This window comes from Ammospiza caudacuta, chromosome 1 (genome assembly GCF_027887145.1).
Source record: "Ammospiza caudacuta isolate bAmmCau1 chromosome 1, bAmmCau1.pri, whole genome shotgun sequence".
Lineage (NCBI taxonomy): Eukaryota > Metazoa > Chordata > Aves > Passeriformes > Passerellidae > Ammospiza > Ammospiza caudacuta.
This window is the reverse complement of record NC_080593.1, coordinates 107,872,951-107,898,716: the sequence shown is the minus strand read 5'-3', so window position 1 is coordinate 107,898,716 and position 25,766 is coordinate 107,872,951. Positions and strand designations below refer to the sequence as shown.

Sequence of the window (25,766 nt, the reverse complement as noted above, 5' to 3'; positions counted from 1 at the left end):
GCACATGGGAAGGAACAGTTGATGGCAATAATAGAGCCTGAAGGCTGCATAGTTGGGAAGCAACTCTGTGGAAAAGGACCTGGGATTTTGGTAGACAGCAAGTAGGACATGATGCAGCAGTGTGCCCTGGCAACTAAAAACCCCAAAATATCCTGGGCTATACTTACAATAGGATAGACAGCAAATCCATGGTAGTGATCATGATCTTCTCCTCAGCACTTGTTAGTCAACATCTGGAAAAGGGAGCCTTGTTTCAGGCACCTCAGTACAGGGAAGATATTGTTAAACTAGAATGAGTTTGGCAGAGGGTTGCCAGGAAACTCAGGGGACTGGATCACTTGCATTTTGGGGAGTGGCTGCTGGATCAGGCTTGTTCAGCCTGGAAGAGGGACATCTTTGGGAGCACCTAAGAAACAGCAGCCACCCAGTAGCTATGGAGAAGTCATCCAGAAGACAGATCCAGGCTATTCACAGTGCTGTGTAGGGTTGTGTTAAGTAAACAGAGAGGTTCAGATTAGGTGTGAGGGAAATTTTTTTCACCCCAAAGACAAGTCAGGCAAGGGCACAGGTTGCCCAGGAAGGCTGTGCTGTTTCCGACTCTGAAGGTTTACAAGACCCAACTGGATAAAGCCCTAAGTAACCCAGTCTGAGCTCCTAAGGTCCATTCCTTCTGGAATTATCCTGTGATCTGGGGTCTGGCTGTACTTGCTTTAAGCTATTAACAACTCAGTTTTTAAATTATTGGTGGTGAATGCAGTCAAAAGAACTTCTCAGACTCCTTTTCCCTGCTTAGAGTTTACTTAGTTTCGTCACTTTCATCTAGGTCATCTGAAAACCACAACCTTCCAATGTGGTTTGTGATCTCACCTTTCCTACTACAGTGAATGAAGCTGTTACATTATCACCCTCCCCACCCCAAATCCTGGATTTGCATAATATGCTTCCTTAGAAACTGTAATCAATCTTTTTTTTGTGGGGATAGCAAGAGTGGACTGATGTGACTTGGTTTGTGCTTTGTAAGCTCTTCCCCACTGTCCAAGTCACATAGAGTTTCTCACTAATTTGAATTTGTTCCAAACATTCTGAGTGTGCAGATTTTAGTACCTTAGCTTTCTTCTTAATGCTTCGTAGCAAAGTCAACTGATCTAAAACTTGCTCTTGAGTCTTTTCTTGTTGTTGTTGTTGTTGTGGCTTCTTGTTTTGTTTTAGTTTGGTTTTTTGGTTTTGTTTTTTGTTTAACATTCTGGGTTGGAGACTGGAATAGCTGGCTCTGCTACTAGGTGTTGTGAATGAGGGTAAATGGTTTTACATGTGGTATCTATGACCTACTGGAAAAAAATGCAAGCAAAAATGTGTTGTGAAATATATTTTAAGCGGATTTGGGTCCATCCCAGATGAAGTGGATCAGAGCCATAAAGTCTGGATTGGATCAAAATTTTCCCAGAGTTCAAGGGTTTCTAGATTTGTGGGGGTTTGGCCATCTCTAGACATAAGTGATATGAAGTTTGTTCTAGCCACTGTTGTCAATGAAATTGTGTGCCTTCATAGGAACTTAAAGCTTGTCTCTGTGTCACTGGAAGAATTTAATCTGTTCTTTATCCTTTAAAGTGCATGCTTTTTAATGTACACTGTTTAATTATCTTGCTTGGAAGGTTTTTGTAACAGAGCAATTAGTCCTTTTCCTGTTATAGCTTCTAGCCCAGTGCTCAAATTCTATGTCTTATCTCAAGTTTGAAGAGGGCAATAATAATGAAGACATGAGATCTGTCTGTAGCACTAATAATTTTATCAACACTAGCAGTTTCCCTAAGTCTTCCACTAGTGTTTTAAAACTTGCTGTGTGACTTATTTTAGGGTTCTACCATACCCATCTAAGGACTCATGAGGAGCATGGAGGAACTGCTGCTCCAAGTGCTGAAATGCAGTTGATTTGGGGTTAAAAGTCAGTGAATGCTTGAAAAGTTTGGAAGCATCATACATCAGTTTTAGAACAGGGACCAAAGCAGAGACAGACACAGACAGGCAGAAAGCAGCAGCTGAACTGGAGCTTGTCTTAAGGGTAGGGGCTGATCTACTGGCTCCCAAAAACCCAAGGAACCTTCTATCTACAAGGAGCTATAAATTTATGTACTGTGCAGTTAAGATTTGAGTTCCATCTGTCTGATCATTAATACTACTTCCTGAAGGTGTTTGAAAATGGTAAAACTATGTCCTGATCTAACTCAGTATTGCCCAGGTATGAGGGCTGTGTGAGTCACATCTTAAATCAAGTGCAGAAAAGCAGCATTTAACTAGCACTGTAAAAATCTGTTTAAGTCTAAGTGTCTGGCTCCCTTGAAAAAAAAACAGAAAAGGAAGGAAGTTAATATGGATAAAGAATAAAGATAGAAAGTATTTGTATCTGGACTTGCAGAATGGGATCCAGTGGAAAAAAAAACCTCTGGTCACAACAACAGCTTTGTGTTCCCACATGAGCATTTTTCTTGGATTGAGTAGTGCCCTAGATCATCCTCCTAATCTCTCAGACTGATTGGAGTTTTCACCAGCAGTTGGAAAGGAGCAGTGTTTGAGGCTAGAATATGTTTATCTTGCAAATGAGCCAAGAAAGGAGAATGCTGCAGTCCTCAGACAGCAGCACAGGCCTCCAGGGAGGTGCAGGGAATCGGAAAATCTGTTTTCCATTTGGATGCTTTGTACCTATGTGACTGATGAGCTGGGGCTGAGATCGTTGTCACAACTTCATTTCCAATAAATTAACCATGGGATCTGATCGGCTCTGCTTTGCACATCCAAGGACACGTTCTTTTATGAAGCCCACATATTTGGCCTCCCTACCCTCTAATTTTTCATTCACTTAAAAACTGGAGCTGGGTCGTAACTTGTTGTTATGATCTTTACTTTGGCTGTGGCAACTTAATGCACGAGGCTTTAAAATTCTTTCCTGTGATAATTTCTTACAGCTCTCATGTTAGGGCATTGCTTTGCACAGTCACAGAAGCACAGGTTTCATCTGTGTATAAAGTCCTGTGTGATAATTATAGTGACAAATGCTCTCTGCACTTTTTCTGTGAAAGCAAACAGTGTATGTGTTAGTTATATTTCTGTAAATTCCTGAGAAATGCAAAAAAAAATCAGTGAAGTGATCTGTATAAAAAAAAAAGTTTTTAAGAAGTCCAAGAAATACAAAATGCTTTGTCATAGCCTTGCACAGATTTAATCCCCGGAAGAGCAAGGATTTGAAGCTGTACTGAGATTTCTTGTTTTAATTTGAAAGCTGTGCTAGTATCCTGGGTCATGTACTGGAAAGAAAAAGCTGGAGATGCTCATATATACAGACAGAAGCATCTGGTGAGGATGATAATGAGCTCTAACAGCACTGTCAGTGAGTTTGTTTTGATTAAGGTTGCCAATCTATATCTGGTGATGAAGCCTGTTAGGGTCTCTAAAAGTTAACCAGCAGAAATAATTTAAATCATTAACAGAATGGAAAAATTCAACAAGATACTGGTTACTTATGAATTTGTATTCCCATGTCATGTTTAGTGTTATCCTAAAAAACTTGTAGTAGGGAATTCAGCTTGTTTCCAGTAAGAGCCTATTGAAGAAGCTTGTTATAAACAGGAAGAACAAATGGGAAGGTCAGTGGATTTTGAATTCTCTTTTTCTTCCTCCCTCACCTGAAGAAAGGAAATTCAATAACTGAAATTAAATTGCATTGAGGTTTACTGATTTTCCTATGCATGGGTTGGAAGGAAATATAGAATAATCGGATCAGAAGTATGCAACTATTTTCTATATAAACATCCCAGGCACTATTATGTAATCTATAATTTTTCTGAACAGTGTTGGAGGCTCCCTCGTACATAAAAGCATCCTCTGACAGCTGCTTTGGTTCCTTGTTTGTTAACTTTAGATGTGTATGCCCCAGGTCATCCTGTGTTTAATGCTGGCTGCCAGACATTGCGAAAGCAGCTTTGCAGGAGTGTCTGAAAGCATCTCTTATCTGTGGGTTCTGTGTACCAACTGCACTTATACCACAGCAGCTTTAGTCGTCCCCCCAAATGTATAATGGCTGTTCAGAATCCCTCCTGCTATTCAGAATGACTCCTGTAGTCTTGGATTTTATATTTTGTGTCTGTATTTTTGTTTCTTTGTTCCCCATGGTGTCTTGAAGAGAATGGATAGACTAGATCCCTCTTCATGTCAGTGCAAAAATAATTGATGATATCCATCTTAATGGTTGGAAAAGTACTGATGTTTGTATTAAAGCACAAATTCTCTTTTTTCTGCTTCTCATAAAATGGAGAGCCACAACTGCAGCCTTCTGGGGCTCCTAGCCTTGTTATGCTCACTGCACCTCTCTTCACATATAGCATTTCACATGAGAATTTTATCTGCTGTAATTCTAGGGGGAAACTGACCAAGAGAAATAAAATGAATTCATGCTTTTCCACATTGTTGCAATCTTAAAGCCGCTGCCAAAACATTTGCTTCAATTTGTATACATCTTAATTCCTTTCTCACTGCCGCTTAGCATGCAAGTGCTAGAAAATATTCTGCTGGGGGCTATTTACTTGCAGGAAATTTATAAAAGAGTCCTGCCATGGGTACCTTCTGTAGTAAATGTCTCTCCCTTGCTCTTTTCTGCCTTAATGGAACAGGATTCTGGAATTTAAAAACCTGTTTAAAAATTTTATATGAATATCATAACTAGAACAAGAATGTGTTTGGTTTTCTGGCACTTGCCCACTTGGTAATATTGTAGGCTGAAGTAGTGTCTTCTTTGCATGCTGCTGGCTCAGGAAAAAGTGACAGTGAGATTCTTGGCTGAAAATCCCATTTCTTTCTTGGCTTGGACCTCATAAAGCTTTAGGCAAAAATGTCATAAACTCCCGTTGAAGTTCCATAAACAGAGTGCGTTTTCATGCAGCAAAGATCCTGCACTTTGTGCAAGATCTCTGCTCACCAACCTGGGAAAACTGCAGCTGCACGCCAAAACCCCGTGAGAGAGGGAGAATTGTGTCCTAGACCCATCTGGACTCTACTGGTAGGAGCTCTTTTTGGCAACAGTGTGGTTAGAAGTGCATCTCTAATTTGAGAGAGGAAGGTTCTGTGACTCTGAAGTTTTCAAGGATTTCAAGAAGGGGTTCATAAAAGTAGAACTGAACTTCTTCCACCTTCACACCTTGTGCACTGTCATGCATGTGGATGTAATAAAGACAATTAAAATGGTAAAAATACTTGCTTTCTGATTGGTCCTCACTGTATGAAATATGTACATTTATTCTTGCTACATATAGTTGATTCCTGTGAGTCACCATGGGGACTATGCAAATACCTTGGAAAAGAAAATGTGTTTCTCAGCTGAGCTTCAAGCAGAGAAGGCAATCAGTGTGAACTTCCCTGCATTGTTAGGGTCTGTAAAAAAGACTAGTTGCTGAAACCTTAAAAATACCGGTTTTAGGGTAGTTTCCATAGAGACAGCTTCATAGTTACGTTGTAGCAGCCAACACTAATTACAGCATATAATTGCTGGGGAGACGTCAGTCTCCATAACAACTTCATTGTGTGCTCCATGGCCACTAAGCTCAGTGACACAGGCTCCCTGGGGCACTGTTGCAATTTAAGGAAGCTGTCTTGTAAGAACAGCTGAGACTTGTTGGAGATTTTGAATTGCCAGGTAATGGAAAATTTTAATATTGTGAGGGTGGTGTAAATGGCTGCAATTGTGCATCCACTGAAAAAGCCAGCTACACAGCTTTTGGGCATGGCATGGTCACACAAACTTATGTGTTGTGACTCAGGGGTAGTATCACAGAACAATTTTTCAGCTTTGCTTAATATAATAAATCCAGTCTCAGCAAATTTTAACTTTGAGCCCTAAGAGATGCTCTGAAATAATTTGTTTCCTTTTATCTATTATGATATCCATTTGAAGTGTATGTTTAGTACTGGCATGTTCTTTAATGTAAAGCTAAGGCAGAACCGTGGGTTTGGAGTATGCATTTGGAATATACTTTATCATTCCTAGCCTTGACAAACCATCTCTATGTGCTTGACAGTACAAAACAACAGTTCAAAAGGAAATTTTTTCAAATCTAACAATTTTGAATTGCAGAGAATGCAGGTTTATTTCTTCCTCTGCATAATAGATTGCTAGTCTCCCATGTTTTTATTTAGTCTCCTGGAGTTACTAGCATATGGAGAGCTGACGCTGGGAGATGAATCATTATTGTGACAAAGAGAAATCAAAAGAATGAGAACTGTTTTGGAAGTCATTTCCGTTGCTAATGCACTGATGTAAATGCCAAAATTACATGGGAGAACTGTGCACTCTGTAACATACTAATGTAGAAGGCTCCAAAGCTAGATAAGGCTGGACTTCCAAAACCAAGAAAGATATAGCCACATTCTTCTGATTTGCTGGTTCTCTGTTCTTTTCAGAATGTTCCCTGTTGATTTTTAAATACCTTCGTGGGTGAAATGTCTCCAGGCTGTCTCACAGATCTTGAACCTTGACCTCTATGGTAGGCACTGGGTGTCACACTTTAGGTGGCTTCCTTCAGAAACTTCAGATGCTGCTCTCTGAAACAGGTCTCTGTGTCTTCCTCTTCCTCCCCAACTCATACAAACTCTTTGCCAAACCCCAAGTGCATTCATTTCTCAGTCCAACTCCATACACCTGTTTAAGGATTAGATTTTGACTTTTGACAAAAGTCAGCAACCAGCAGAGCTCTAGGGAAGGCAGACTGAATGGATTATGTTCTGTTCCTAAAATATGTGGTACTCAGGGAAGTCCCATAGGCTCCAGACAATGTCAGGAGGTGGCAATGGGCTTTTCTTGACCTGTACACAGGTCTTATAGCATGGAGAGGAGGAGGGCAGAGTCCACCTTTCTCTCTATGCATGTTGCTGTGCATGGTTGTTCTAAGGGACCAGAAGGGAACGGACCTGCCTTGCAGAGGCTTCCCCAACTCTTTTTGGAGGAAGTGTTTGGGAGTATAGTCAGCTATAGTCAGTTCTGTCACTGTCTTGCCATGCATGGGACACACAGAGACTGCTGAGTGTAACCTTGTGACATTGCTCATAAAAGGCATTGCTCAAAATTGATCAGCTAAATAAATGCTTTTTAAAATATTTTTTCAAGTATCGCATTTTTTAAAGCTTCTGATGGAATATTTTGACCTTTTGTAACATTTAATGGTTAGAAAGCCCTGGAAAGGCTGTCATTTTTAAATGGAAAAATAAAACCTTAAAGAAAATCAATTCTTCCTTGCAGTCCTTAGCATAACAACAGTAATAATAGCATGTCACTTTCTTTCCATTACATCATTACTAAAACAGTATAAACACACCAAAGAATGGCAATGCAGAGACTGTGCCTCTGTTATTCTTGTTGGGTAGTATGGAAAGGGGTCAGTGGAGAGATTTAGTTATCTTCTCTGGGAATTGTTTGTTTATGAATTAGGTTTTCCCAAAGGAGCTGTGAGATGGGAAATACAATAGGAAGTGGACTTTATACATGCATAGAAATACCAAATCTGTAAGTGTCATCTGGGAGAGAGGCTGATGGAAACTTGCTATTTTTGCTAACAGATTTTTACAAAACCCTTGATTACGCATTCCAAAGTTTCCTATGCTATTTTGATACTACTGATATCCTCCACAGAGTTCTGAATTAGTCATGACAGAAAAATGTTTTACATCTGATAATGTCGACAAGGAACATAGGCAGTTCAGGTGTGTTTATAGATTTTAACAATGGAGAATAGCATTGCATTTCTTTTCACTAAAATATTCCCCTTAAGCTGGGCATCCTTGTTGGTTCTCACAGCCCCCTTGAACCTTTTCAGCAGCATTTGGCCTTTCCACACATAAGAAAAGCAGCATGTACAAGCAGCATGTACAAACAGCATGTGCATTTCTTCTCTTGTAGCAGTGACTCTGGGGGCAAGGAGGCATTTGAAGATGCACTCAAGAAATGCACAGATCTTGTACTGACAACAGCCTCAGTCAGCAATGTTCAGCATGAGGGCAATCTGGCATGGAAAGAGCAATCTCTGAGAATGTGTGCAGCATCCCACTCAACACCCCCTCTATGGTAAAGTGCTCCACATGTGATCAGTCTTGGGCTAGTCCCCATCTGGATCTTTGGACCAGTTATGGCAGTGACTTCAGAGTGCACAGCTGGGTGGGTATTCACCCACCTGAGGCCTATATGGAAAAGAAAATTTTGCTGTTGGATTCCCAGGTTGCTCAAAGGGCATTTACTGCTCTCAGGCTTCTCTGTTTTGTGAAGGTCTTATCTAATGTACACATTGTCTGCTGGAACCAGCTTTTTCATTTCTCCTGGATGCCAGCTGAGCCAGCACTGAGCTGCTGCTGTGGAGGTCATGGTTCACCTGTTTGGAAGTGCATCCTCTCCTGCAAGGCAGTTATAGTAACCTGATTGATTCCTGATTGATGCCCACTCATGGGCATCCAGCACTTGGGAAGAAGATAGGCACAGGCAGATGCTGAGCTCATTCCTCCCTAAGGAGCCAGCTCCTTTCTTGCCAGATATACATAGCAAACTGTCAGTTTGGCTGTTAAATTCACCACTTAAGTGTGACAATGAAAATCATGGTTGTTTCATCTGGATTACCTTCATGATCTCATGAGATGAAGAATAACTTGGAATGCCAGAAGGCTAGCTCTTGCTGAGCTTAACATGAAATGAAGTGTATTTCATTGTGGTATTTTACAACAGCAGAGGGTTAGTACAGCTCACTGCTGCTCAAAACTGAAAATCAATACTTCTCAAAACAGATAGAAAAAGTAATTGTTTTACACAGTGTACCATATTATTGATCAGTAAAATTCAGTGTCTGAAGGAGAAGATAATACTGAGACTGAGTAAAATTAAAGAGATATTTTACAGGCTTGGATCTGCTTAAAAGGTTCCAAGAGACTGAGCAATTTCAGCAATAGTAAACATTTTGTGGAAGTTTTTCTTGGAGATAAAAGGAAAGATTAATAACCTTCATGCCATGAGATGTAAGTTTTGTATCAGCTGAGGTCAAGATACAAATACCTCCTTTTCTCTGATGCCAGACTTGCTGCATTAGGGGAGATTCAAATATTCTCCCAAATCCTCTGCCATCATCCAATACTTGATTCAACCTTATCTTAGTCCAATCCAGTTTTTGTCTGTGGTCCTAGCAGGTAGAACTTTACAGTTGTGATTGTTGTTGAAATGCTTATTCCATTGCACAAATATTTAATAATTCATAAAATATTAACAAGATGATGAATCATATTGCACTGTCAGCTTCTGAACTTAGAAGTTTCAAGGGAGAAGCTAAATGTCAGGAGCCATTAAGGCCTTTGCAGTAATGAGGCAGCATATAAGCAAAAGAGACTCCTTGACATGCTGAAAAGATACAGGAAAAGTACAGTTAAACATTATAATGCATGAAGCATCTACAGGAAACAGGGGGTGTTGGGTCTTAAATTTGGTGAATAGCAAGAATGGGCAAAATGTTTCTCAGCAAATTCAAAGAAAATCAAATTTATTTGGTATAAAGAAGCCTTCTTGTGTCCCCCATTTAATGACTTTTGTTGTCCTTGCTTGGCAAAGCTTCAGCTGTATGGATTGTGCCTCTTGTCTGCAGACCTGACCTGAACAGATGCTGTTAGTCTGGAGCATGTGCACACACCTGTTTGGGTCATGATTGATCGTGTTTCCAGATCAGCAAAGCATGCTTAGGAACAGCAATTATACAAGAATTGTGCAGGCTGTGTCCTTAGAACTGGAACTTTGAAAGTAATAACAGTATCTGGATTACAGATGGGCACATGTAAGAGAAATATTTAAAATATGAGCAGAGGTACTGTTAAAATTGGATTCTGTACTATAGCCCCTTTATAGGCTGAAGATTGGTGTCACTGCTCTTAGTCTTAGAAGACAAAATTGATACGTGTTTATGCATTGATAGATGTAGGTCTTGCTGAAAAGGCAGTTCCTCTTTGATCATTGTAAATGTGATCATGATATCCTGTTTCTCATAAGAGGAGAATTTTCTTACATAGATTCTCTTAATTACATTCTATAATCCACATATCCTTCTTTCCTTACTGTTCTTTAACATTCTGAGATGTTTCTGCAACTTAAATAATCATCATATCTTTGTGGTGGCTATTGTAAAGTTTAAAAAAGACAGCAACACTGGAGAGACAAGAAAATTAAGGCCAGGATTCAAAATGGCCATCTAGGAGCTATATTTAAAGTCTTGGTATGGCTGAGAGCAGCAAGACAGGTTGCACATACCTCAAAGAGGTGAAGGCAGAGGATTGTCTAGAAGTGATTCAAAGGCAAGAAATGAAACCTTAATGGTTCATTTACTCCTGCAGCCAAACTGCTGATCAGATGCATACGGTGCAGGCACAATAGCTTGGCCACTTTTGTCTTATGCAGAATTAAAAAATGATGAAGTTAGACAGCAGTTCAGCAGTTCTTTTGATATTCACATGATGCTCAGGGCCAAAAACTTGTTCTTATAGCATATTAATCTGAAAGGATTGTACATTTATCATGTATTAATCTGGTAAAACAGGATGCTCAATTACTTTAGGGAAGCTTTAACAATGCAACCACCTGTTGGTCCCACCTTGCACTTGTAGGATCAGCATCATTGTTGTATTGGTAATCAAATCCTGGGAAAAAAAAGAACTTACAGAAAACAGCACGGAAAAAAAATTTCATAAATGTGATAGAAAGTAGAGAGGATGCATACCTAATTCTTTAAATACTGGAACTACATAGAGGTACTCAGCCACAGAAATACAGAGCATTATCTTCTCTCTAAGCACATACTAGGGCTAATTAGGAAATCTATTTTCTCATAGCAGTCAAAAAGCTAATATATAGAAATATTCATCTGCAGTACAAAGATTATTGGTTTAGGTATTTGTAATGTAAAAAAAGCGAAACCACCCTAAAATATCTGATGATTTTTCTAGAGGCATGCATTTGTCCTGCTTTTGTTGTGAAAATATTTTCAAGGGTGAGTTGCTGGTTGTGTGTCATTTGATCTACCATCTCCCCCTGCTTTTAGTATGTTCTATTTTTTAAATGTAACATGTAGGTGATTTTAAGCTTTGTCAGAATCTATTCCTATGAAATACAGATAGACTCATTTACTCTAGAACTAAGTTTTATCATTATCATTAGGCATTTGACTGCTAAGGCATGTTGAAACTCTGCCTGCTTTTGAGTCACTATACATGGAATTAATTGTGTTCTTAACCCCTGGATATTACATCATTACTTTTGTAATGCTAAAAAAAACATAGAAAGAAGAAAGATAAAATATAAAGAAAAGGCAGAAGAGAGTGGCCAAAACCTCCTTTTAGAAAACAGATGATTTAGAGAAGGGGATGAGTGCAGGCATTTGGGCAAATATGAAATAAATGTTCTTAAAGAAATTTACAGCAGCTGAAAAAACTTCTGTGTGGCTGGATCAAAGCTGTGTGGATCATGAAGGTACTGACTGTCACCGTTGCCATGGTGCCACTGTTGCCATGGTGCCAGCATCACCAGGTTATCCTTTAAGGAGCAGCTTGTATTTCAGAAGGGTTAAAGGGTTTTCTTCCTTCAGAAGACTGGAGCAGAGCATTGCTCCTCCTATGAGCAATGTGCACCTAAGTATGCTGCAATGCACAAACTTTCATTGTCTGCTGCTTTCACAGGCTGCCAGTCCCCAGTGAAGTCTGTCAGGGGATGAAATCCCTCAGGGCACGTCTACACTTTGGTCAGGCTGAGGGTAACACAGCAGATGTGCTCGAGTTAGTGTTAAACTAATGGGCAGAACTGAGAGTGAAGCCTGTTTTGCTTTCCCCTTTCCTCCAATTTATTTCACTTTGAATTGTTTCTTTCCCTTGTTTGGGCTCCTCAGCTTTTCAGGCAGGATCATGGCATTACTGTTTCTTTTGGGAAGAGCCATTATTTTAGTGGTTCAAGGTTAAAGCTTCGTTACCTTTCCTTGGAAAAAGTTGTGTGGCTGATTGGAACCCTTCCTTGTCAGTGGATTTACTAGCAGTGCTCCTTCAGGGGGCTGCATTATCACCTGAAGCCCTTATGTTAGGCAGCAAATTTTGCCTTGCTTTTTGATTGGTAACAACAGACCCTCAGAACAAAGTTGAAAGGTCTCAGACTTTGTTTCATTGTATTGATTAATACAACTAAATGAATATCTAGGGAGAGGAAACTTTAAAGGAGAGTTGGTCAGAGGGATTTTGCCTGAATTTGCTATATCTTTTTTAACCAGAGATTGACCTTGGTATGGTAAAACCGATTTGTGAAGAGCCTTTGAGCTTCTAATGATTTCATGGAAAGTTTTGTCATTGCAATAGGCAATATAATTGAAAGCTTCCAGGGAAGTTTCTTTTCTGTGATCATCTCCAAAGCTGACCTAAAATTAAATAGCTAATGCTACTTTGATTTTGGTCTGTTTCTGCATGCAGGATTCATTCAGATGCTTAATTCTGCTCACAAAGGAAGACATCTCCTGTGCACAGTATCTGCTGCTGCTAACAGTGCTTTATTTTGTTTGATCACCATAGGAAAAAAAGTAGTTTTTTTTCTACACACTTTGTTTGTACTTTTTTTTCCTTGCCCAAATGCCAGCAATCCAGTCAGACATGACATTAGTTCTAGTCCCATCCTCTCTTTCTTGTGAGGGAGGGGATGTACCATGTTTGTCATATTTAGCAGGGATTTTTGCTGCCAACTCATGTCAGATTTCCAGTGACAGTACCAGCCCTGCACAATCAGTGAGCTTACAGGTGGTCATTGGTGCCTCTCCTTAAACATTGCTGATTTTCTGCACCTTGAAACCTCACAGTCAGCACCTGCTCTATAAAAATCTCGCAAGTCTGTGTTATTTTAAAAAGACTTGGCAGTACATGCTGGACCACATCAGTTGGGGTTTGGACAGCGGAGATCCCAGTCCCTCAGTGTTCTTCCATGTATTTGGCTGTCCCAGTAAATGCCTTCATCTGTTCAACTGGTTCTGTAGCTGCTGGATGTGTGTGAATGAAAGTATTATTGCTAAGCTGCAGAGAATTTACCCATCTGGCAATGTTTCGTTGTCTTAAATTTGGATGAAGGAAAGTAGAGGAGAGCTAGATGGAAATGGCTTGTAGGCCACCTGAGATGGAAAATGTATGCAAACAAAGAGAAATGGTATTAAAAGCTTAGAAAATTCATGTGAATTAATGAATACAGAGGATGGCATTAACATATTAGTTGTTCTTTTTTTCTATTCTGAAGATTTTGATATATTTCCATTCCAAACATTTTGTATGCTCATGTAACATATGCTTACTCTGCAGTAAACATATGTACAAAGGAGATATAACTCTTAAATCTGGGAAATTATTTCAGTGGCTTTCCCTCAAGAAAAAAAATGTGTTGTTATTGATGTTTTCCTGCTGTAATTTTTATCTTTTTGGTAGCACTGGATTATCTTGATGTAGCTGTTTTCTGTGGCCCTAAAATGATCCATTTCCCTGGCGATTTTTGATGATTATCTTAGCAGCTGGTTAAACCATGCAGAAGAAGGACAGAACAAATATTATGTCTATAAAAAGCTTGATATTACTTTAATTCCGACAGTAGAATGAAAACAAATGTTACGTACATCAGAATCTTTTTCCTGATGTTTTGAGAAGATGACCCAATGGTAAATAGAATGATTTATTTTGAACAGTGAGTGAACTTGATGAGCTGTTTCAAAACACTCTCTTTGGAAAAAATATGCGTCTTTGTAAGGACAGCGGTTTTGGCAGTTTGGGGAAGTGAAGTTACAAGGATTGGCTCGGTGTACACAAATTAAAGAAAACTTTTGTAAAGTATTCTGTGTTCACTTCACAGTGAGAACTATGACATTTAACTTCTTAGCAGTTTAAAAGTTTTAAGAAAACATAGTTTTATATGGAATGTACAAGTAGAGTGCTAATATTAACAAATCATGGTCATGTCAGGACTAAATCCCCACCATATCTTTCCATTCCAGATAGAAAGATTAAATCAGAATCTAATTTTTGAAAATGTCCTCATCAGTGTTCTTGGCTATATAAACAATATCTTCCTGAACAACTCAGAAATGCTAAATATTCAAAATCTGCAGCAAGCTTCTGCAGCCTGAAAATCTTTCTCTGAAGTGATTGTAAAGTCAGGGCTGAAGGGGATCCATGATAGCTTGGTCAAGAATGACACTTTTATCTGGCAGTGATGTCTGGTTTGAACCAATCGAAATTGGACACTCCAGAGTCTGTGGTATAACCTCAGCTGGTCAGGGGAGAACTCAAGGCAGCAAAGAATGCAGAGTTCCACATTCCTTTATCTCCCAGGATCCAAGTTTGTGCATTACCAAGGACCAGGAACCCTTAGGGTGCCATCTCCTGTGTTCAAGCCGCATATCAGACTTATCAGAGTTTTATGGTATATGTTCAAGTAAAATGTTATATGTTCAAGAAAAACATCTAAGAGTGAAGTTGGCTCAGTAATTATCTTACCTGTTCTTAATGTCTACAGCTAGAAATTCTCCAGTCTTTATTTTTTATTTTGTTATCTGTTAACCGAATTAATCTCTTATTCCAAAATAAATTCCATTTCCCCTCATATTTTCTTAAAACAACATTTATGAGAAAAATTTTGCTTTCTCTTTGGAAATTTTTTCTTATCTGACCAAAGTGATAGGGTGAAAGGAGGAAATCATTCACATCATGAGTTGTGCAGTGGTCTGTCTGTCAAAGTTCTTTGGGAACCCTTTAAAGCTAGTGGCAATTGTGCCTCCCTCCACTCAGGAATCACTAAAGCAGATTTAGAAAACGTGGGCGCATTGGAGCATATTTATTCCTATGCCTACTATTTTCCTGTGCAGAAGTGATTTTATGTGCTGAATTTATCCCTACTGTGCAACAAGTTCTTCCACACATTTGGATATTTCTGCTTCATGGGTCTGTTACCCAGCATTTCAATTATACCATTGTTTTTCTAGTTGCCACTAATTCAGCCTGGTAAGGAGCAAACTCTAGAACTCTGGAATTGAATTAATTTCTTTGGATCCTGAGGTTGAGTGCTGTGTTGTCCTTGATAGCAGCTTGTTAAATGGAAATGGAAATGTAAACAATGTGTGGAATGTTTTATGGCACCTGAGTCCTTCTTGGTTTCCCAGAATAATGGGGATGCCTGAAGTTTTCACCTTTTAAATGGGGACGTGAATTTGGGGATCTCCTGAAACCAAAAAGTTTGAAGCCTCTAACTGGCTGAGTTGCTCTGTTTTTTCTCCTGGTTTCTGTTCCAGGAGAAACAGGATCTGATCCCTTCTACTAGAGTATTCATGTGAAGAATATTGGAGTATTTATGTGTTTTGTTCCCTGACTATTCAGGCCCAATCTCTTGTGTGGAGGGGACCAACCCACTCTCCTCAGACCTAATCCCAGAGAAGTATCAAGGATACACGATTTCTTGCAATGCTGATACATATTGTAAAGAACTAGAACTGGTTTTGGTTGAGGTACAAAGCACAGTTTGAAATGCCAAGGTTTTTGGTTAAATTTCAAATGACTTGTGAATAACTCAGTGATTTGAACTACAGAAATAGCTGGAATCAAGACAAATAGGTGTTAATAAAGTGTTCCTTTAAAATGAGTCTTATTTTTGCGGTACAATGGAATGGCAGAATAAACTTAGACTGATTTATTTTAAGCAACAATCATGAGGGGAGGTTGTTTTGTTTTGATTTGATTTTTCATGCAAGGAAGGGTTTGAAATGATTTCTTAGGAAAAATTTCAGCTCACATGGAAATGTTTTGTTAAGTTATGCTGTGCTTGAATTTTTTTTCCTAATCATTGAAAGCTGTGTCAGAATTTTGTAAGAAAATTTCTGGGTATGAATGTTTTTAAAGTAGCTTTCGTAATACTGACTGGTCACAGTTCCTTTAAAAGTAGGCAGAGTCCATGGAGCTATTCCTGTTTCCAAAATAGTTGGCGTTCAAGCATCCAACTTGTACAATTTGATAGAATTAGTGACTATATGTCAAAATCTTGGGGAGCTTTGTTGAAAATAGGCATATTATAGCTAATTAAAATTTTCCTTTCCACCTCTTAGTTTCACAGATTCGGCATCAAAATATATTTGGAAATAATTAACTTTAGTTTGCCCTTTAACTTGCTTTCTTTTGTCTTGAAAACTCATTCCTTTTACTAAAGCATCTAAATGCCTAGGAGAACAACTGTGACCTTTAAAGTGAAGAAAGATAGATTACTGCACTTAGCTTGTTGTGAATTTATTTTGTTGGTTTTTCTTTTTTTTTTATTTTAAGGCCATTCAGAACATCAGTGTAGGTGGGTGGGTTTTTTTCCAACTAAATGTGCACTTAAAACACTTTAGATAATACTGAAATGTACTTAAAGGAAAATTACGTTCTCTACTGTGTCTCTAGTATTTAGATTCTTCCCCGGAACAAATGACATTGTTAGCTTCTCTGAAAACTTGTTTTTCATTTTTAAACATATTCTTCTTTTTGATAAATTATCAAAGGTAGACATTTTAGCAACGTCTTTTCCTTTTGGTTTGTTTGTGATTTGTTTTTTCTTTCCTTACACACACTTACTTCATGCGCTCTTCCAGCCCACATTTTGTTTGTCTTTGGCACTGAGACTCTCTTACATAATTTCTCAAAAATACAACAGTGTTCAGCTATAGTAGTCCAAAAGGCTACAGCCTGCATTTTTGCAGAGGTTTGGGATGATCACAGTAGAATGGTGTATTGTTTCTGATAGGGCCTGTTTTCGGAGGTTTCTTGAATGCCTGTTTCTCTGCCCTTGGCCTCTTCTCAAGTTTCTAATAAACAGGGCTCAACAAGGGAGTGGGTGACACAACTTTAGCTTGTGCCACTTCTCAAACACAGCACTTCAGTTTCTTTGAGGAGATGAGCTTTAGGAAAAGAACGCTCTGTGTGTACCACAGCTGCCATCCTTTGTTAGTTTCTGTTTACATGGTTGGTAATTAGTATTGTATATTTTTATGTAATAAGTTAGCATTAACCTAAAATAAGCTCAGTACAGTTAATTCCAGAAGCATTCACACCAGAGTAAATGAGAAATGGTTCCTTGTAGGTCAGTGCATCTGCTGCACTCTTTGTGAGGGGAGAACCTAGCCCACTAGAACAAGATGCAAACTTATTTTAGAGCACTGATTTTGAACTAAAGGATATTCAGCCTTGCAGCTGGATTTTAGGTAAAGTGCATGAAAGATTCAGCTCCTGAATAGTTAACTTCTACTGTTTGGAGTAGATATCAGCTCTCTCTGGCTGCAAATAACTATGAGACATGCCACTGAATGTGCACAGTTGCAATATGATCTTGAGTTTTGAAGCATAACTCTCTGTTTGTGACTTGTCCTTGTCCTCTGTCAGTCTCTTCTGAGTATGCATGTTAAGGTGTGTGTTTGCTTACCTGTATAGATACAAGGCTTTAGGAGTAGATACATATCTTTGATTTTCCCTAGCAGTAGGAGCTCACTTCTTCTGTTGGCTTGGAGCTATACAGCGTTGCCTGTGCTGTACACTTCTGTGGCTTGAAGTGTGAAAACACTGAAGTCAGGTAAAGTTTGTATCAGGAGGTGTGTCTGTGGTTGTATTGGTACCAGCAGTTTGGTTGCTGAGCAAGGATGGAGTGGGCCTGCAGTCATGTGTTGTCCTGTCTGGATCAAGTCCATCTCCTGCCTAATTTCCTTTGACAGGGGCCTGGGCTACAGGCACATGGAGAACAATCAAGGTGTGAATTATGGTAATATCTAGGAAGCAAAATGCCACCTGCACACCTGAATGTCCCTAAAGTAGCAAACATCCCCAAAGAGGCCAGAGGAGGCACGCCTTGTGTAGTCCCTACTGAACACCTTTGCTCCTGTGGTCTCACTGCTGCATTTAGATTGTTGTCCCCTCTCCACCTAACTATAGAATGGGACTCCAGAGAGAGGACACACAACATTCTCTTCTTCACCTGTCACTCCTGCCTGGGATCCTGCGTTGATTACACTCCAGGCAGATTTAGAGCCTGCCTTTTAAAATGTAGCCAAAACAATTGTAGCAGGTATTGACTAACAGACTGTTAGTCCAAGCTCTGGTGCACAGAATCTACTCTAAAATGGCATTTGGTTCCCTACTGCACGTGTAGTAATGCTTTAACAAGTAATAGATTACAGAATGAAGTTTCTGCTGTCTCCCCTGGGAGTCAACTAGGCAAACAATGATTAGGAAATCTTAGCTGATAATTGTTTAAATGTTTTGTTTCTTAATTTCATTTTTTTCCTTGGGCAATTTTTTATTAACCTAAATAGTTCCTTTCATTCCTCAGCGCTTGTGTTTCTCAAGTTTTTGTAAACCACTACCAAGTCTTCCTTTCCCACAGGCATTGCTTATCCTAACTGTTGACTGAAAATCAATCCCCCCATCTAATGACTCTGTCACTGTTCTTTGAACTCTTTCCATTTTACATTATCCATCTGGCAGCAAAACATCCAAAACTGCACGCAGGCTGCAGATGTGGTGGCTCCGTAGCTGCTGAGGCAGGGATCTGTTACAAACCATTGTACGTCAGGATTTAGCTGTTTCTGGGATCAGGACTTGGAAAACAGAGTCATTTGTCTCTAGTTTCTCTGCCCAGAACACCTGGGGGTAACGAGAGACTTGTAACATAAACCTACTGAAGTTGTGTTGGTTTTCTTAACCCTGTACCCTGTTAATTTTTGTTTTGTTTTTATACACCTATAAACACATTTCAAACTCTCATTCTCAAAAATATAAGGCTTTCCAAACCTGGGATCCAACTGCTCTCCCCAGTCTGCTGTCAACACGTAAAAGTCAGCAGGCTCCTAGGCCCGGCCAGCTGGGATATGTGACAAGGATCCCCTGCTCTGGTTCCCTGCCCTGCCTCTGCTCTGTCCTGGATTCTGCCGGGGTCAAAATCGAATTGTGGTGTGTGACTATCATACTATCTTCAACTGAAAGAAGAAGATGTGACTGCACACATGGAAATTGAATTTCAGCAAAAGTATTTTAGTTTTCATTTGTGATATCACAAGTTCACAAAATGTTTTTTCCTTCTTTTCAATTTAACAGGTTATCACTGCTAGCTTATCGCCGTTCTTCTTTGTCATGACTGCCAATGTACTAACAATTTCTTGGTAAGTGCCTACATGAGCTTTTTGTTTAACAGTAAAGATGAATTTTCACACAGTGCTTCATGTGGAAATGTTTTTAAATGTCAAGTTCTATTGCTGTCAATGTTATTTTGCATGTAAGGAGAACCAGGTGTGCAATGATGGATGCAGTACAGCAATAGAAAAGTGGTTTTTCTACCTCTGTGGGAGAACATGGACATTTTAGACATTAAGCCTCACCACAATTCACTCAGCACATTTTACAGTGAGGCAAATGGATCCAATAGGCAAATAAATGACCCATTCAAAGTCATGCTGCAATTTAGTGGTGGAACTGGAAGTAAAACACAGGAGTCAAGGTTTGCTGACAGTATCTTTTTAACCAAGAGAGTGAATTCAAGTTTCCCTAACACACTGCGCACTGTGAATGCATAAAATTAAACTGGAGAAAAATAGTGATGATAAACTTTTTCCAGAGCTGTATCTGGATTTTGTAATGTGTGGCCACACAGTACAAATCACCTAACCTGAATTTTTTAGGTAGTAATATAAAGAATTGGGGTGCAAGCTTCTTTGGTCCAAGGCAGTGGTTTTGGTCTGTGTTTGTGTAGCACACAGTCAAAGGAGCATGGCTGGTGCTCCTAAATGCTTCTGCCGTGCAAATAACTTCTCAATATGGGGTTAGGCTTGTGTCTCTGAGGACAGATTTGTTAATGGAAATAAAAATCTACTTACCTTTGAAAAGCTCTAAGCTTCTTTCTTTCTACTTGATTCATGATTCATTCAGTTTGATTGCCATCCTAAAGATTCAGCTCTGCACTGAATGGAATTAGCATATCCTTTCTTCAGGGTGATAAGAACCTTATAGAAAGGAGAATCTCCAGTTCAGACTGGCCCCATTTACTTATGTGTTGATATGGATTCCTATCTGTATTTTAGGCACATGGAGTCTCAAATGCTAAAGTAAGTTGTGCTTTTTTTTAACTCTAGGAAATACACACTGCCTGTGCATGTCAGAGACTTAACCAATGTCAAAGCAACTACAAAACACTCCTAGTCTAGGCCATTCACTATGTTTTGCATGTGTTTGTGCACGTCTGTCACATGTGTGCTAGAGGCAGGCTTTGATTATACATCTGTATGCATTGACATTTGCACTAAAAATTCATGTGTACCTTTATTAATGTGCACCTTTGTTAATGTGAGCACACAGACCCATGTAGTTGCACACATGCCACCTGCCCTATATGGACTGAAACTTCTATAAATGATGAACACATCTGTATGTTCACAAGAAAATTTGCTTTAGCCCTTGGGCCACTGTTACATTTTGATTGTCATAATTAAAAAAGAAAACTATTTCTTTTATTTATATATTTTAAAAATTTTAATTCTGTTAGTGCTTGTGCATTGGCAGTGCCTTGACTTAGCAGCAAAGCTCTGGAAATAGTTTGTTGGATGATAGCAGCTGCAGAGTACTCATGAGAACATTAATCACTGAGGATTTTAGTGCTGCTCCAGTGTGGTCATGGACAATATCATATGTTAATTTTTGAGCTATGGGCAAGTGCAGTTATCTGTCACCCCACTATAAACAGAAGCTGGAGGGTTTGCCACAAGGGAAAATGAAGGTAAAATCAAGGGCTGGCATTTAGCTGTGAGTTTTGCTCTGCTTCATCTTGAAGATATAACAATGGTTTCCATTTGCCTAGTAATTTGGACCGCATGGGCATGTGGATCCCAAGATTTCAAGTCCTTCAGAAAGGGATTCTTCTTCTCTGATGTAAGACATATGATATTAAAGAACAGCTCTGGTACAGACATCTTTTTACAGAACAAGGCTGGGCAGTTTATTATCTTTTGTACATAATTGCGAGTCTAATTTTTGAAATGGTATGTCAGAGACAGATTTATTTTTTTATCTCTGTTAAAAATTTAGAAAACAACACAACTACTGAAACAGGAAAAATATTTCTTAGGTCTTTTTTTATGTAGTGTTTTGGAATTTTTTTCCTTTAGGATAAAGGGTTTATTATCTAACCATAGATTCCAAAGGAGTTAATGCATAGGGTGTGTTTATAACTGGAGCTGAAATAAGACATGGGGGTTAACCCTCTCCAGAAAAAAAGCACTCAGATGTTGTTACCAACTGCAGGTGGCCAGACTCAGTGGTTTAGACCCTTTTTGAAAAGCTTGCAGCCCTTGCAGCCTTTTGCTCCTTGTTGGTAATTGCACACCAAAGCTATTCTGTCTTCCCAGTGGACCTTCACAGACTGTCTGTAGCACCTACTTTCCAGGGCTGTTTACTGTGGAATTGTAAGATATTGTGCTGTTGTTATACAATATTTTTTTCCTCTCAGGAACAAGGGCAATTATGTGGTTTTTAAAACAGCTCACCAAAGCTAAGATTTAAATGAATGTAATGCTATTAGACCAAAGAGCCTTCAGCTTTACATGTTTTTTTTTTCCAAAGGAAAAAAAAGTACTCTTAGAAATGAACTTAACAGAAGTTTGTTTTGTTTATAAAGTTCAGTAAGGAGCTTTTCTGTTTCATAAGCTAATTAAGCAATGGGGCTAAGATGAAAGGTCAGTACACTTAGCTTTGCACTGTTCTAAAAGAGAGAAGAGTCGGCATCTTACCATATTCTTGTCAGCAGTGAGAGATAACAGAGGAGACTTGGGGATTATTAACTATTGCATGCATTGAGTGGGTTGATAGCATATTTAAGGGAAGGCTTTTGTAAAACCATTCATCCTGACTTGGAGCCCTGCTCCTAGGCTGACTCTTGGGGAGCAGCCTTAATGCCACGGCTGTGATGAGAGCAGCACAGGAAAGGAGTGCTTGGGCACGGGTGCCTTTTTGGCTGGGGCAGCTCCTTTAACCTCACCAAGAGAGACAAACACAGGAATTTCTACTGGCCTTACTGTCCCAATGGGATCACCCCAGCACACAAAGGTTTTCCCAGATTTCACCTTGTCCACAAAACCTAGGCTTTACATCTCTTCCTGATGTTGTCAAGTGGCAAGTTTTCAGGACAGAATACAAACAGAAATTGCAAGAGGGAATCAATAGGCTAATAAGGTTCAAACTCTCTTGCCTCCTTTTTCTATTCTTGCTAGTGTAGGGGTGTGCAGCTATTGTTGTAACTAGGGGCAACCTTCTCCATTTAGATTCCTGTCTGTGCATTTTTACTGAATAGCACCAGCCCGAAAACACAGGAAAGGTAACTTCTGATGAGATCATTTAAATACTTTGGGTTTCAGCATTTTCTTAGCAAGACAAATGAAAAAATCACCTGGGTTACTGTCTCTGGGTTGGAATGTGTTTAGATAAAAGAATACCTTTTTGTATCAAGTAGAAGGACTTCCATGATGCTAAATTTGTGATATATTTTGTTTACAGCCTTGTGGTCGGTGGAGTTGGAGAAGCATTGCTTGTTTACACTGAAAGGACAGGCACATAAAGAGGAACCAGATCTCGCCAGTTGGAACAGAGCTGACTTGCAGCCTAGAGACACTATCACGAAAAAAGTGGCAGCAGGAATGAAGAAGTGCAACCAAACACGAGGAAAGGGATCTAGTGTTGTTTTTTTTAAATTAAGAAAAGAACCTATGCTATTAATAGTGCTGGTAAGGGAGCAGCATAGTTGGCAGAGATGGTAAGGAGCCTTTGCCTCAAAGCACAAGACCAACTATATCAGATTGATGTGGTAAAGAAAAAACTGCACTGTATCATGCTGACGGCTCTGTGTGAGCACCACTCAGTAGCAGCTTCTTACACAGGGAGCTAAACTCAGGAAAAGCAGCATTCCCCACTGGATGCCCCAGTGGCTTTTATTTTGTTTGAAGCAGACAGCAGGTCATACCAAACAATGTATAAATTCAGGATCTGGAAGGATGGATTTTGCCTCCAACTGTTCTGTAAGCAGCGAGCTGCCACACACAGGTCTCTGGTCATGTTGTCTGAACTGGCACAGGGACTGAGGCCAAAGGGCTTGTGGAGATAATCCCCTTCTGGAACTGTGGCAGTTTGACAGCCTTTCAGAAAGGGAAAATCAGCAATAAATCTCAATATCTGTAGTGATTGCTCTTTGTGAATTTTTTTCTCTCCCATTTGCTGAGATTTCTCTTGAACTCTGCCAATTTTTGTCAGCTGGAGGGGGTGGAGGGACACGTACTGTTCCCAGCAGTGGTTTGTCTCTTAAATTATTGCAAGAGGAAACAAAGAACATGAACCTTGAATGAATGTCATAAAGAGTGTAAGGAAATTAATCTCAAGTGTATTTAAAGTAATTTCACTTCTGGTTGCTTAATGGTTGTTAGAAATTAGTCTTGATATATTAGAGCCTGCAATCTATGTGAAAGTAACATTAAATGATGAGTTTATATTGTGGGAAAGGTAAAAAGCACTTGATAACAAATCTTCAATGTGGAAAGAGACTTGTCTCACTTGTTAGATATGTAAAGTGTAGTCCTTTAATCTAAGCTGACCAAATTTCCTTCATGGTCAATGGAAAGAGGGTTGCCCTCACAGAGATGATCCTTCTTGAATGGATTGCTATGTTAGGAAGTGCATATTTCTCTGTAGATAGAAACTGGGTAACTAGTCTAGGCAAGACACATGATTTCTACAAGCCTACAGTTACCAGAGGCTTCAATCTAACAAATTCAACCAGATGGGCTTGAAAATATGGCTACATTTTAATTTCAAATAAAACACCATAGGTTTACAAAGAAGGTAAATTTTACAAATGTTTGCAGTCAGTTTCTATGACTGGTGAATTTTAAAAAGAGATTAGTTGGTTTTCAGAAAAAAAAATTACTGCAAAGAGAAGCTTAAAAGGTAAGTACTCTGGTCAATATTGTACCTAAGCTGATCTCAGTCTATCACAAAAGATCTCCTCACATGGGCCTGCTGTCTGTGTATGTTGGGTCCCACTCTGGCTTGAGTTTGGTGTGAGCCATTTTTTAGCCAGGTGGTAAAAATCAAGTTTGGGAAGAAAAGGGGAAGAGAGGGACAAGCATGAAAAAAAAAAATGCTTGAATTGAGCACTAGTCCAGAAACCAGCATGAGCCTCATGGGAAGTTGGGCCCGTACACCCAGTGAGCCATGACACAGCCAGCCATGGGTCCTCATGGCATTCCAGTCTGTAAATTCACAGGGCTGAGAGTGATGGCTGCAGCATTCTGGCTTTCTCCAGACAATTCTCTCTGCCAGCCAGTTGTGCCAATGCAGTAGGATCCTTGCTGTGCCACCCTTCTGCTGACTTTGAAGTGAACAGTGACCCTGGGAGACCTCATGGAAGAGTCCCTGCGTGACTGCCGAGGTTTTGCAATCATAGCTGGAACCCTTGCTGTGGGAAAAGCTCATCTTGTACCTCTCTTCTTGCATAACTTTCAAGGGTAGGCTACAGTCTGTTTTTTTTTCTTCCTCTATCTTGCCTGTGCTGTTCATAGCAATGTGCAGAACACCCATTTGCTTTCTTGCTGGTAGTCTCAGTAGAAAGGCAGAGGCCAAACCAGCAGCCAGGGTTGCAATAGCACTTTGATCAGAGGGCAGCTTGGCATGGCTGCAGGAAGCCTATTTGGCTGCAACAGGCATTTCTGGGAGAATTCTGGGCCTGCAGATACTGCATTAGAATCCTGCACAGTAAGGCAGCTGCCTCTTTAACTCACGCATGTTAAACAACACTGAACTGTTTAACTTCTGCTTGCATTTTTTGTGTCTTGCATTTCTGAGACTCTGCTTGAGGTAAGTAAAAAGCACAGGTTTATACTGATTGCTATATAAGCAAATCAAAGAACCACAGTTAGCAGGGGAGTTGGGCTCCTCTGTCAAACACGACCCCTGCAGAGCAGCATGAAGCTCATCAGTCTTGCTGAAAACTCAGATTAGGGTGGAAATAGAGCTTGGTGGCCTTCAAAATCCATCTTTGCATATTTGGACTTGTCTTAAGGTGTTGAAGGCATGGCTTGGTGTCCTTCTTGCTCAGGCAGGGGGGCCAGCAGGGCCAGGTTCCAGTGTGGCATCTGCCTTTGGGAGAGTCCTGTGAGCCAAGGGCTGATTCAGGGCTGCTTAGAGGGAGCTGTCAAAGGGTCAGCCTGTGGTGGGGCAAGCAGTGGTGGGGAGAGAGCCCTTGGGGGACTTCTGGCTGTTGGAACAAGTGGTGCCTTTCTCAACACATGTGTGCTGGATTTGGGATGACAGCCAGGAATTGGTGACCTGCAGCAGTTGCAAAGCCCCAAGATGGCATCTCAGCTGCCAGAGCAGAGCAGGTCATACAAACCTAAAGGTTGGCTCTGGGAGGGCACCAAGAAGACCCTGGCTCTCCACCATTGCCCTTGGGAAGGTCTATGTTCCCACCAGTGGCACCCAAGGCAGCAGAGACACAGAGCTGGTTGGGCTCCCTGGTCCTCACAGCCCTGGGTGAGCAGGCAGTGGCAGCAGAGGAGAAGTGTGGGCAGGGCAGGCACTACTGGCTGCTTGCAGAGGCTGGGCACTGGAGGGGATGGGGTAGAGCAAACCTGGTGATTTCCTGAGAAAGCAGTACCCTG

At 40.1% G+C, this 25,766-nt stretch overlaps 1 protein-coding gene across 3 annotated transcripts in view; it reads left to right on the top strand.

Annotated features, from left to right (window-relative positions):
• The window catches only part of TMEM241 (transmembrane protein 241), a 54,433-nt gene extending 31,189 nt beyond the window's left edge, over positions 1-23,244 (top strand). For all 3 annotated transcript variants that reach the window (XM_058812863.1, XM_058812855.1, XM_058812847.1), the window contains 2 exons: positions 19,171-19,235; positions 22,615-23,244. In XM_058812863.1, coding sequence (XP_058668846.1) covers positions 19,171-19,235; positions 22,615-22,675 — 126 coding nt within the window. In that variant the 3' untranslated portion in view covers positions 22,676-23,244. The remainder of the gene's footprint in view (positions 1-19,170; positions 19,236-22,614) is intronic.
• Positions 23,245-25,766: the final 2,522 nt, after the last annotated feature.